Genomic DNA, 13454 nt, shown 5'->3' with positions numbered 1-13454 from the left:
GCGAAAATATATTCTGAAGAAATAATCAAGCCCTAATTTCTGTTTCCTCTTCAGTTGTTTCAAATCACTCTCCACAAGTTCAATATACGATATATTGCATATCGTCACTTACTAAATCTGCACGTTCAGTGATTCGGGAGGAGATGAATAGTCTAAGGAAAGAGGGCAAGGAAGGCAAGACCCAAACAAAAACATGCAGACACATACGAATAAAAGCAAGAAATTACTCAAGAAGACAGTCGAACAGTCGGACCGAATTACGGATAGAGAAATGGATCAACAAGGAATATTCCTGGTCATACCTCCGATGTCGATAACCACGTAGTGTTTAGCTGTGCGGGCCAGAATGTCGGCGACTAACGCATCATTGTTCCCACTTTCTGTCACAAACTCCCTCATTTCCCGCTCTCGGCAGTAAACAGAAGCAGCCTCTGGCTCCAAGGCGATAACTATCTGTTCCGGGTTGGAGGGTGACGCCAATCCCGCCTTAGAAACAAACATCAGTAAGCAAATTAAATATTGCTGCTTTTACACAAGAGGAACCAAAAAAAAAGTTGGTGTGGTTAAGGTTGGACTATCTATGGTATATCCCTGAAAAATGGCATGTCACTCAATGATAAACTTACTGACTCCGTTCAAACGCTTCAGCTGTGTTATAATAACATCTATAGTACGAGGCATACATATAATAATGATTCTGAGACATGTTTCGGATATTTTAAACCATCTTTAGTTCTAAGATATAAATGAATTTTTTACAAAGTTATATATAGTATTGACTCTGTTACAAAAAATTACACAACATTGCATAGTAAAGTAATTGTAGCAGTATAAGAATACTACTTAAAATTATATCACGAAGTAGAGATTGGATCTACATGTACTGTTAAGAGATGTTAGTTCCCTTCACATGTGGAATACCTTTTTGATCTTTAACTGGAAAGAAGGGGAGGCATAACTCACCTAGAAAGTAATTGCGGAGAGTATGCATGGTTGACGACAAGTGGCTGAAATAGCTGGATGTTTGTGGAGGTGGGAGTACACGTAAAGACACAGTGGTGTTTACTGGTTTCACCCATATAACAGGCGTTACTGCCTGCACGTGTAAGTTTATATATTCCTCTCAAATTCAGTACTTCTTTGGCAGGAAAAACCCGTTTATTTTATGCTTACTGCGAAGATAAGTTTCATAACAACTATATGAGTTATATCATCGTCAAACTCTAACCAGTTTACCAAAATAAATTTATAATAATAACTAATTCACTCTATAAAGATTTGGTTCTGATTGCCTGTCAGAGAAGTACTTAAAGGAATATTTTACCTGGTATGCTGCTTCTCTCATAAACTGTTTGGCAGCTGGCTTCCAAATTGCTGGTACAGTCAAAACCCATTGGATATCCCGAGAACTAAAATGTTCGTCACCAGTCCTCTCTCGAATAACTTCCAGAGCTCTTTTGTGGAGGTAATGTATGGCATAAGTAAAAATCTCCAGAGCTTTGACGTGCTTACCATTGCCAGCCTCCAGAGTAGTTTCTTTGTTTAAGTTCTGTAAAAACGAGGAAAGAAACTGTGAAGACTGTATGCTTAGAGATATCATTGCTATTTTGACGAATTTATGTCACCTCTAAAGGAAAACACAGACAACAAGGGCAATAAAGAACACCAGGATGAAAAATATAACTGAAATGCCTGATGGAAAAATGACTGGTCTCCATTTGATATTAAAGTTTTCTATATTTATTTATTGTTATCTATATTCATCTTCTTTTTCGCTAAGATTCTATCATTGTGACTGTAGAAACATAATCAATTTAGAGGGATTGTTGTGTATCTTCAAATGAGGATGTACCATTTGGCAATGAGGACCACAGTGAAGCATTGTAGATGTGCACCCTTAGAGACCTAACTCGTACAAGATACCAAGTCCTACAACCTGGTAATTACTGTGATTGTTATAGCGAAGCATGCGATTAACATGCATTCTAACGTCTTAACAAGACCACAGTGGTTACATACTGGGGACTCTAGAATCACTGAAGTTCTTGGATGTAAGAGTTATTAAATAACTAATCTTACGCTGTGTGAATGACCAAAGAAACTAAGGACTATTCATAGTTTCTAAAAGTAATTTTTTTTCCTTTTCTCTATAAAAAGAGGCCATAAAGTAAGAGAAATCAGTACAAGCGTCGCTGGCTATACTTTAATGGCTATTGCCGAAATACAAGGAAAAATGTCTGCTGTTAGGTTACGCTAACCTGGTCGTTGTGAAGAATCATTTTAAAGTTCTCGAAGTAATAATATTCTCGAGCCTCTTCCTCCTCCAGCTCAGCATATCTATCTTGTGCTTCGTATCCAAACGAATTGAAACTCTTGTCGGGATTTAGCAGCAAGCACGTGGGTGTCTTCAAAGTACGGAGGCCTTGATCTGCTCCCCATTCCTTGTTCATATGAATGCCTTTCTCACCTTCTTTATAATTAAAGGAGAAGGCAAAGCCACTGAAGGTGGTACCAAAGTCGATTGCCACCAATGCAATAGATGTCAGGCCTGAAGAAAGATACAGGTCGCCAGCTTCTTGGGTTTCTATCAAAGAAAATAGAAACAAAAACAACTTACATTCAATTAAAATTCAGTTGTAATTGTTTTACGTCATTTCATTCATGACTAAAATTTATATGCAAAGACTCTACCTGATACATGAAATAACCGAAGACATATTAATAATATTCAGAGCAGCTTTCTTTGGGCTTCTGATTCTGTCAGAGGAGCTTTTGAGACCCTCACCCTCTAACTCTTGGAGCATATATGCTATGACCATGAAAGTATTTAGAAAATGTTTCGCAAATAAAAACGCAAAATAAGTTGCAGGCACTTGACATGACACCGTGAATTTCTAAAATTATCTATAATTAGAAAAAGGAAAAACAAAATTTAAAAAAACAACAACAACAACAACAACTTTAAAACAGGAAAAAGCAAAAACAGAAAAAAAATTCCCTACTGAAGTACGCGTGCCACTGGCAACATTAGTTCTTTGGCCAAGACCTTCAATAGCAAACTGTTCTCAGATAAATCGAATGAATTTTTACGAAATTTGGAGTTCATTTCTTGAATGATTTTATTTTAGAAAGTGTTCAAGGTTGATGGGCGCCTCAGAGGGATTGGTGGGGAGTCGAGTTGTGCGAATTCACCCGCGAGAGAGTAAAATGGCGGCTCCACCACCATAAAGCAGTCGCTCACAAATCGCGCCAGCTACGAAAGCTACGTGGAAGACAACACAGAACTAGCATTCGAAACCTATTGGCTAATTGCAGGTATGATATCAAAGTTAGTGTTATGAAGATGGTATTACTTATACCGTAAAAAATTAATATTCATGTAATAACCTAGATTAATGTTCAGTTGCTTAACAAATAATGCGGATCTTAAAGTGTTGCTCAGATAGCCTTTTCTTCGTAAATGCTAAGTCTTATTTCCGGATCGATGTAACAGACTAGCTGGCGAGCTTTAAATGCCCGGTTAAACCAAACTGCTTTGATCTTAGGACGCTGAAACTGTACCAAATTAGAAAAGTAATCACTGAACGAATTCTAACTCTACAACATCATCATCGTCTGTTAGATAAAGTCTTATTAATCAGATATTGTAGACGTACCTTCGAGTGCTTGCTCCATGTTTGATGAAGAGAAGTCCAATGTGCTTCCTATTAAACTTAATACGTGACAGTAATCATTCCCAAGGAGTACCAAGAACAAAGTCAAGATATATAAAGTCTTAACGGAAAATAGTGCATCCGTAGGAGAATCATTCGAATAGCACCAAGTATAAATCGCGTAAAGATATTTAGTTCCTATGAAACTGAAAGATCACGAATTGCTCTCGAGGGGTTTTTACCGTATATTTTTACTCTTTCTTGGAAAGATTACGTCATAACTAAAGTAAGGTGAACTCTTCTATTTTGCATAATTATTCACCTCGTGATGTAAACATTCGTAATTATATTTAAGCTTTTCAATCGCTTCTGTTCATTTCTACCATGTTAAACTCAAGCGAAGATCACAGCTTTTAGAGATAAGCTGCTTTCAGCGTGATATCTTTACTTTACAGTATGCATTCCGCTTTTTCCTAGAAGTCGCAAATGAAAAGACACGAAAGAGCCCCCCAGCTGTAAGATAACCTAACGATGACATCAAATTATTGACACTTGAGTTTCTCAGAAACTGAGAGGTCACAGATTGATTCTTGGATCGAGTTATTTTGCCTATCTTTGATCAGAGAAAACTAACTACGGCTGTTTTAATCAGAACTTTAATCCTATTGTTACCGGCATTCTTGGCAGATAAAATCAGACGGTTAAACAACTTCACTTGGTACAGTTATAAAGTAGTTTCATTTATACACATAACATAACAATAAAATACCTCGTGACTATAGTTCCGGTCTTTCCTGGAAGTCCAAACTAATATATTGTTTTCTACTTTTCACTTATACAGGGGCCTGTTTGAAAGGATCGTTCCTTTTGTGGTTACCTGTGTAAAATACGGCTGAGAAATGGCGGGTAGCAGCGGGACATTAGAAGAGGCCGCAATCACGGACGAATCTCAGGAAAATTTTGCCAGGTCTTTCGTGGATTTTCTAAAACAGCATCGAGCGGTATTACCTAAACTACCAGAAATGTTTGAAAGGTTTATAGATATGGAATCAAACGAGAGCAGTAACACACAAAATTCCGATCTGAGGAGGTATGCAATTTTGTGTTCATGTTAGCAAACGGCTGCATTTTGATGTAAAAGTTAAGAACACCAGTGCCTACTAAACTTCCAACCGACACAGTGTAAACAGCCTTTTCATAAGTCCCAAGCAGTTTCCTTGAATTAACACGGCACAGTTCAGCTGGACGGTATCGAATCATTTCATGCAAAGTAAATATTATCACGTGAAGTTCGTTAAGTCGATCATGGTCTGGATCAGGAGGGTAGCTCTGAAGTCAGGAAATTTCTTGGTGACTGCGTTACTTGTTAGGTCATGTTGCCAACGTGAACGGAAGTCGTGATCTTCAAAGTTAAGTAAACAGTTCATCCCTAGGTACTGAACTTGATTGAGTTTTGTCGTTATCTAAACTGTTTTATACAGGGAATTGTTGTTAGCCATAACTGTTTGTTAAAAGCACTTTATTGGTAATGTGTCAGCTCAAGTTACGCTAGGCTCGATTTCCGCCGCTCTCTCGGGTCCGCGTGACAGCGGATGGTAGTCGAGCCTAAAGTTACTCTCGTTGTTTCACTTTCGACAGAGAAGATGAACAACACATTTCGGAAAAGAGGAAGAAAGCAGATTTGCTCAAGCAATATAGGAAAAAACTGGCAGAAAAAGATGGGAGGTAAATAAAGGACATGAGTACATACACCATTGTTCTATCTTCTTTTAACAAGTTCGTCGCAATTAACTTTTCAAAAACGTTCCCCTGACATGTTTAGAAAATTCAGCATGTTTATTATTTTTCGTTTTGTAGGATTCTGAAGCTGGAAAGCGAGCTGAAAGGAAAAACACTGGAATTAGAGAAGTAAGTTTAAAAGCGTTTGTTATCAAGATGGAAAGTAAGTGTGTAAATATTACTCATTGTAAAACTGCGAGTCTCACCAGGACTGGAAACTTTCTGGGCTTTACCAACTGGAATGGTAAACTACACCAGTCTTGCAGTTACGTTTGTCGTGAAGAAGGCTATAAAAGGCTTGTTTCTTCTAAAAGTGCGGAATAAAAGAGTCCAAAGACTTCTCAATATTTAACTTCAGCTTAGGCCTCCAAGACATCAGCTGGAGACAAAATTGAGAAGTTGTATTCAAAACCAGAGGTCAAAAGCATTCTGAGCGAAATAAACTCTTTTGCTGTTTTCTTTTATTTTTAAGACAAAATAGACAAAATGTTTTTTTTTTCTAATGATTCAACAGATTGTCCGAGGACAAAGAAGAAAAAATCGCAAGTTGGAGAAACAACTACTGCAAAATTCAAGACCAATTAAAGAACAGGTACTATAAAAACTTTGAACTTAGATACTTTTCCACAGTTCTCAGAGAAATAAACATGGCCTGTTTGTTCATTATCTCGTCAATTGTCGTAAACTACAGTCTAGCTTCCACTAACGTCCACCTCTCTGCAGAGGCCATCTCTCTACAACAGCCACTTTATTTTGTTTCGACGGACGGTTCATACATTCACTCTTATCTTAACCTCTTTCCCACGGCTACCTCTCCACAACGGCAACGGCCACCTAAGTGCGTCCCAACTGCCAAAATAGGGACTTTAGCCCTCGGACGTACAAGCTAACTTATACCCCCTCAGTGGTACAAGATGGGTTTTCGTTCGCTGAAGGCAGAGCGAAATAAATTTACATTGATTAGATAGCCCTGAGCTTGCTCTACAAAATGATACCATATTTATTGGTCGGCCATTTTAATATTGTTTTAGAAAGTCAAGAAATAACTTAAATTAATACAAAAACAATCTAGAACGCATATGAAATGTATAAAATGGTGAATTTCTGGATTTTGATGAAGGAAACTGGAAACAAAATACAGAATTGTGTCAAAAAAGCTGATTTTTGGTCAAACCTGCATGAAATTTGTGGTTTCCATGGCAACGTCAAAAATGATGGACACACAATTGACATATCAAAATTTCTGTAAAGGATAAATGAACAGCTACTGAAAGTTTTAGCCTCTTGGAGTAAATCGTAATTTCAAAACATTGAAAAAATTTAGGGGGGGTTACCGTCCACCCCCCCCCTCCCCCGCCCCCCTTGTACGTCCGAGGGTTAAGGTACGCTACGGCGAGCTACTAATACAGCTATTTTGGCCGTGAGGGTCTAGGTTGACGACTCCGTTTTCTCGGGAAAACTCAAACGGATAAAGATGTCGCTGTACGTGTACGGCAACGGCTTTTGCTTCGTTCAAGGAAAAACCAGGGACTTTATTTTACTGTCTCACGACATAGGCTTGATCAATGACGATGTTTTACTTCTTCTGTATCCGTCTTACATTTCCCATGATCTCCGAGAACTTGTAATTCCAGCCACAAAACAAACTAACACTGTTAAAAAGTTCGATTGCAGCAGGGGAAGGGTGTTCGTACAACGTGATAAACCTGGAAATACAGAACTTTTGATTCTAATAAGATACATGTTGAACAGCAATAAGCAATTATAGCTCAGCTTAGTACATACGGAGCTCGTTATCTGCCACTGTTCGGCCCGCTACAAATATGACTGTCGCTTACGGTAGATGTTCAAGTCGTTCAAATGTTCTGTACAAATGACAAAGAAACAATTACTTTATAACGGATTTTTATGATTGAGTACTTCATCTTTGAACTAGGCTGATCAAACAGTGAAAAAAGAGTTAAAGTGAGAAGTAAACAGCAGGCTTATACTCACGTAGTGAAGAGTACGTGAAACCAGAAACTTCCCCGTAGTTGAAAGCAAGGATACGGCGGGAAAGCCGTACTGGAACGCTTCACAATCTCACTGAAAGGGATCTTCACTATTTACCGCCCTATTACAACCTAGCCGTACCATATCTTAACGTCCCTAATAACCTCTCGACAACGATCAGTTGACCAACGACTGACGAACGGTGTACACAAAAGCCCTTTTTGTATTGTAAAACGTCACGAAAATTAATCCGTACCTCGCGTCCTTGGTCTCTCTTCCGGTTTGGTTAATTTGATTGTGTTAAGTATTTATACCCTACAACAAACATTTTTAAACAAATAAAAATATTACAACCTGGAAAAAAATGGGTGTCGTATTACACCCCTACCATAACGGCCAGCTCTCTAAGACGATCGCTTTCTTCTGTCCCTGGGGTGGCCGTTTTGGAAAGGTTCGACTGTAGCACGTATTGTAAGTGACAATGTATGTCACAGACAAAAATTATTGTTAGCCTTTGAAACAATATTTGGTAGAATTTATTTATTCCAAATTCCACTACGTATACATAATCTATTATGTGCACTATAGCATTAATTCATATCAATACTGAATTCCTCTTAGTACCGACGGGTATTTTAAAGAAGTTGACGCCCTAAACGAGGAGAAAAGAGAGTTGATGGAAAGGTAGGAATGTTTTCAAAGTTCGGAAATTCTGCCACAGTTACACGTGCTAGCTTTTTAGACAGATTTTATTCAGCCTGCTTTTGTTAGACACCTACCATTCTACTTGTTTCTGCCGCGCACTATTTGCAGCATGTCGTCATGATGGGCTGAATAAACTCGAATTTATGTTGTTCAGTTCTCATCTACGAAAACCATGTTTGTTGCCATTCAGACACAAAAGAGCTTCACCTTCGACTGATAATTTGGACTAGTAGAATTTGACTGGTAGCGGAGCTTCGGGGGACGAAGGGTGGTCAAGCGGAGCACCATAACTATAGGAACAGAACCACATGCATGCTTAGAAATAAAAAAAAATAACCATGCGATTCTTTTTCCATGGTCGACATGGCTAGCGGTGTGGATCGCGGGCGCGTCCGCCCTACGACGGCAACGACGACGAAAAACAACGAAGACGTCGCGCAGCATGAAGTTCATATTCCAACTAATAGGTCTACCGAGTCATCCAATCATTTTTTTACAGCGTACATATTTAATACTGGACATCCATGTTATGATCAGGTGACACCTGTTAAAACAAGGCATCCGCTGACCAGTATCACGTGATCATATTGCGGGCTCAGGTTTACAGCTCATCGTGGTCACGCGTTTTCCGAAGTTGACTGCTGTCCAGGAACTGTTTTTTTAGCCTGCAGAACAGGTGGATTAGCGGGGCAGAGAGCGAAACGCGATACACGAGAGCGAAGCGGGACAGAGAGCTAAACGCGATACACGAGCACGGAGCGCGAGACGAAAAAAATCTGCCTGTAGTCACACTATTGTTTACGCTCTTCCAACCGTTCACCTGACGAACGAAGTTCGAGGTGTTTCGATAGCCGATGAAACACTGGGTGCTTACCATTTGTCAGAATAAACCGGCTGGGATGACCGTTGAATAATGGTAAGGGTTTTTCCAAAATCAGCAAACCAACCGAACGAGATGGCGCTTACCATTTGCAATTCGATTTCTCGTAATTGTTTTCGGCTGATGAGAGACTGGAAACTGGAAAATTTAGCAAATGGTAAGGAAATTTTTACACCGTTCCGTTCCGAACGGAGAAAGAGGACTACCTATGGAGGAAGTCTACAATTTCCGAACGGATTTTCCAGAAAATTACTGTTGACTTACTGTTGACTTCAACCGAAATTTCGGATTTTTTTGCTAAATGGTAAGCACCCACTGTCTCGAGTTTTTGATATATCCCCTCGATCAAAAAAAAAAAAAAAGAAAAACAACAACAACAACAAACGAGTAAACGGAGAGTAAAATTGTCAAAATCTATACTAATTAGGACCAGGTATCCAAACATCCTTCACGGTTGTGATTTTCTTTGTTTTAACAGTTTGATGAATTATGAATGAGCCTGAGAAAATAAAGTAAATGCCGCAATCCGGGAGTGGCTGAGCTATTGTACACTATTTAACAATTTTCGGCCTTATCAACTATCAGAAGAATTCTAAATGAAAGAAAGTAACGCAAAAAAAAAGCCAAAAAAAAAAAAGTTTCCAAGGATTTCTCTACGTATCATTAACTTTCCAAAAACGTGTTTAGAAAATTCAACATGTCAAAGCAAATGAGAATTATGCTTTCTCAAAGCTTGATGATTACACATGCAAATATTTCCGAGTTGTTCTCAACTAAGAAGAAGTGACAGGGATAATACAGCTGAGAGTTGTCTGATCACTTATAAGTTGTAAATTTAGGCTTAGTCGTTTTACTAAAGCCTGTTGCCTTTGATACCGCTTGTTAATCCCAGCAGGGCCAAGCTGTCAAAGCCACTACAAGAACTAATGAAGAAAAGAGTTTAAGTTACTCCACTAGCTTTCGTGGCGTCAATAATTTCTCTCCGTGACGTCTTTTGAAAGTTTTCTTTGTTATCTATTTAACGTTTGGTTCCCGAAATATTTCAGATCTTTTTGTTAACCTAGTTGATCAGAAGCCACTATAAACAAGAAAACAAACAAACAAACGAAAAAAACACTTTAAAGGAGATTAAGAAAAGAAAAAGTATCTGAACTAAATTATCTCGTTTGATTGTTTAGATCACTCAAATGATTACTTTACTTTACTTTACTTCACTTCACTTTACTTCACCTCACTTCACTTCACTTCACTTCACTTCACTTCACTTCACTTCACTTCACTTCACTTCACTTCACTTCACTTCACTTCACTTCACTTCACTTCACTTCACTTTACTTCACTTTACTTTACTTTATTGAATTTGTTGCATGTAAAATAAAAAGAAAGAAAAGAAAATAGCATCAGCAACTGGAGCAGAAAACAGGACGATGTCCCAATTGATATTCAACCCCAATAAGCACTCTAAGCAGATTGATAGGCATAGTTTTCCCATCTTTTTCTGGCTATAAAATTTCGCTTGTCAGCCAGCTTATATAAAAATATCATTTTCAGTCATGTAAGAACAAAAAAAAATGGTATCAATTGTAAAATTACAGCAATTTAAAAGAGGTCTCCGAATCAAGGAGGAGAACAAAAGCTCTACCCTCGATTTCGCTTATATTGACGACCACAAAAAAATTCTCTGCTGTAATATTTTAGGTATCTCTACTTGGCAACAGCTTGGGAAGTACCATACATATGTAGCTAGGCAAATAATATGAGTAGTAGGGGTCGTCTAGGAAAATTAAGCCACAACAACAAACAAACAAACAAAAAATGATCCATTTTTATTAATATTTTTTGTAGGATTACGCAGCTGGAAAGTGAGTTGAAAGAAAAAACATTGGAATTAGAAAAGTAAGTTTAAAAGCGTTTGTTAACAAGATGGAAAATAAGGCTAGGTGTGTAAATATTACTCATTGTAAAATTCCGAGTCTCACCAGGACTGGGGACTTTCAAATCTACGAATAATTCATTATGATTAGCTGAAATGACTAAAATCGATATTGACCGCTGTCTAGGCTTTGCTCTCTGGAGTGGTAACTAGACCAGTCTTGCAGTTACATTTGTCGTGAAGAAGGCTACAAAAGGCTTGTTTCTTCTAAAAATGTGAAATTAAAGAGTCCAAAGACTTGCCAAGAAAAAATGGTAAACAATGCGAGCAAACTTTGGCAAATATTTCACTTCAGCTTAGACAATCAAGACATCAGCTGGTGCAAAAAATGAGAAGTTGTATTCAAACCAGAGGTCAAAAGTATTCTGACCGAAATAAACTCGGTCCTCTTTTTTTTTTTTTCTGAGAAAAATAAAGACAAAGTGTTTTCTTTTCTTAATTATTCAACAGATTGTCCGAGGAAAAAGAAGAAAAAATCGCAAGTTGGAGAAACGACGACAGCAAAATTCAAGCACAGTTAAAGAACAGGTATTATAAAAACTTTGAACTTAGGTACTTTTCCACAGTTCTCAGAGAAATAACCAAGGCCTGTTTGTTCATTAGCTCATCAACTGTAGTAAACTACAGTCTAGACTCCACCAACCGCCCACCTCTCTGCAAAGGCCATCTCTCTACAACAGCCACTTTATTTTGTTTCGACGGACGGTTCATACATTCACTCTTATCTTAACCTCTTTCCCACGGCCACCTCTCCACGACGGCAACGGCCACCTAATTTCGTCCCAATTGCCAAAATAGGGACTTAAGCCCTCGGACGTCCAAGCTAACCCATAACCACTCAGTGGTACAAGGTGGGTTTTCGTTCGCTGAAGGCACAGCGAAATAAATTTACATTGATTAGATAGCCCTGAGCTTGCTCTACAAAATGATACCATATTTATTGGTCGTGACGTCATTTGACGCACCATCTTGGATCCGCCATCTTGAATTTTACTATTTTTTAAAGAAGTCAAGAAAAAAACTTAAATTAATACAAAAACAAGCCAGAACGCATATGAAATGTATTGAATTGTGTCAAAAAAGCTGATTTTTGGTCAAACCTACACGAAATTTGTGGTATGGCAACGTCAAAAATGATGGACACATAATTGACATATCAAAATTTCCGCGAAGGATGAATGAACAGCTACTGAAAGTTTCAGCCCCTTAGAGTAAAACATAATTTCAAAACATTGAAAAAAAACTTTAAGGGGAGGGTTGCCATTCACATCCCCCCCCCCACCACGCCCCCCTTGTTCTTCCGAGGGTTAAGGTACGCTACGGCGAGCTACTAATACAGCTATTTTGGCCGTGAGGGTCTAGGTTGACGACTCCGTTTTCTCGGGAAAACTCAAACGGATAAAGATGTCGCTGTACGTGTACGGCAACGGCTTTTGCTTCGTTCAAGGAAAATCCAGGGACTTTATTTTATTGTCTCACGACATAGGCTTGATTAATGACGATGTTTTACTTCTTCTGTATCTGTCTTACATCTTCCATGATCTCCCATAACTTATAGTTTTGCGTTTTCGAACCGCCTGTAATTCCAACCACTAAACAAACTAACACTGATAAAAATTTCGATTGCAGCAGGGGAAGGGTGTTCGTACAACGTGGTAAACCTGGAAATACAGAACCTTTGATTCTAATAAAATACATTTTGAACAGCAGTAAACAATGATAAGCTCAGCTTAGTACATACGGAGCTCGTTATCTGCCACTGTTCGGCCCGCTACAAATACTACTGCCGCTCAAATTTTCTGTACAAATGACAAAGAAACAATTACTTTAGAACGGATTTTTATGATTGAGTACTTTATCTTCAAACTAGCCTGTTCAAACAGTGAAATAAGCCTTTAAGTGGGAAGCAAGCAGCAGGCTTATACTCACGTAGTGAAGAGTGCGTGAAACCAGAAACTTTCCCGCAGTAGAAAGCAAGGATACGGCGGGAAAGCCGTTCTGAAACGCTCGTCATGACGTCACTGGAAGTGATCTTCACTATTTCCGCCGTACTATAGCGTAGCCATACCATGTCTTAAAGTCCCTAATAACCTCTCGACAACGGCCAGTTAACCAACGATTGACGAGCGGTGTACACAAAAGCCCTTTTTGTATTGTAAAACGTCTGAAACGTCACGAAAATTAATATTACCTCGCGTCGTTGGTCTCTGTTCCTGTTTGTGTTTTATTGATATATTTTGATTGTGTTAAGTATTTATATGCTACAATAAGCATTTTTAAACAAATAAAAACATTACAACCCGGAAAAAATTGGTGTCGTATTACACCCCTACCATAACGGCCAGCTCTTTAAAACGATCACTTTCTTCTGTTCCTGGGGTGGCTGTTGTGGAGAGGTTCGACTGTCGCACGCTGTGTAAGTGACAATGTATGTCACAACCTCGTTCCCAGGGTCCTCTCTCTTCCTCGAGAAAGTACCCTGGTTGCGGCTGGTCCGTGTCTATGTATACAA

General features: G+C 38.7%; 2 protein-coding genes across 12 annotated transcripts in view; one reads left to right on the top strand and one right to left on the bottom strand.

Moving 5' to 3' along the window:
• LOC145503223 (heat shock 70 kDa protein 12A-like) overlaps nt 1–3878 on the bottom strand; it is a 48817-nt gene extending 44939 nt beyond the window's left edge. The window contains exons 1-4 of one of the 2 annotated variants that reach the window (XM_081482706.1): nt 3657–3878; nt 2259–2584; nt 1325–1549; nt 303–486 (exon numbers count right to left, since the gene is read on the bottom strand). In XM_081482706.1, coding sequence (XP_081338832.1) covers nt 303–486; nt 1325–1549; nt 2259–2584; nt 3657–3675 — 754 coding nt within the window. In that variant the 5' untranslated portion in view covers nt 3676–3878. The remainder of the gene's footprint in view (nt 1–302; nt 487–1324; nt 1550–2258; nt 2585–3656) is intronic. The other variant, XM_081482707.1, reaches the window with a different exon arrangement.
• LOC145503220 (uncharacterized) overlaps nt 2743–13454 on the top strand; it is a 41276-nt gene continuing 30564 nt past the window's right edge. For 3 of the 10 annotated variants that reach the window (XM_081482690.1, XM_081482688.1, XM_081482686.1), the window contains exons 1-8: nt 2747–3315; nt 4495–4743; nt 5292–5378; nt 5511–5561; nt 5947–6024; nt 8046–8108; nt 10855–10905; nt 11393–11470. In XM_081482690.1, the coding sequence (XP_081338816.1) occupies nt 4553–4743; nt 5292–5378; nt 5511–5561; nt 5947–6024; nt 8046–8108; nt 10855–10905; nt 11393–11470 (599 nt within the window). In that variant the 5' untranslated portion in view covers nt 2747–3315; nt 4495–4552. Of the gene's footprint in view, nt 3316–4354; nt 4372–4494; nt 4744–5291; nt 5379–5510; nt 5562–5946; nt 6025–8045; nt 8109–10854; nt 10906–11392; nt 11471–13454 lie in introns of those variants that run through there. The other 7 variants (XM_081482692.1, XM_081482691.1, XM_081482687.1 and 4 more) reach the window with 7 other exon arrangements.

The sequence above is a fragment of the Orbicella franksi genome, chromosome 11 (assembly GCF_964199315.1).
Source record: "Orbicella franksi chromosome 11, jaOrbFran1.1, whole genome shotgun sequence".
Lineage (NCBI taxonomy): Eukaryota > Metazoa > Cnidaria > Anthozoa > Scleractinia > Merulinidae > Orbicella > Orbicella franksi.
This window is presented reverse-complemented; position numbering and strand designations above follow the sequence as displayed.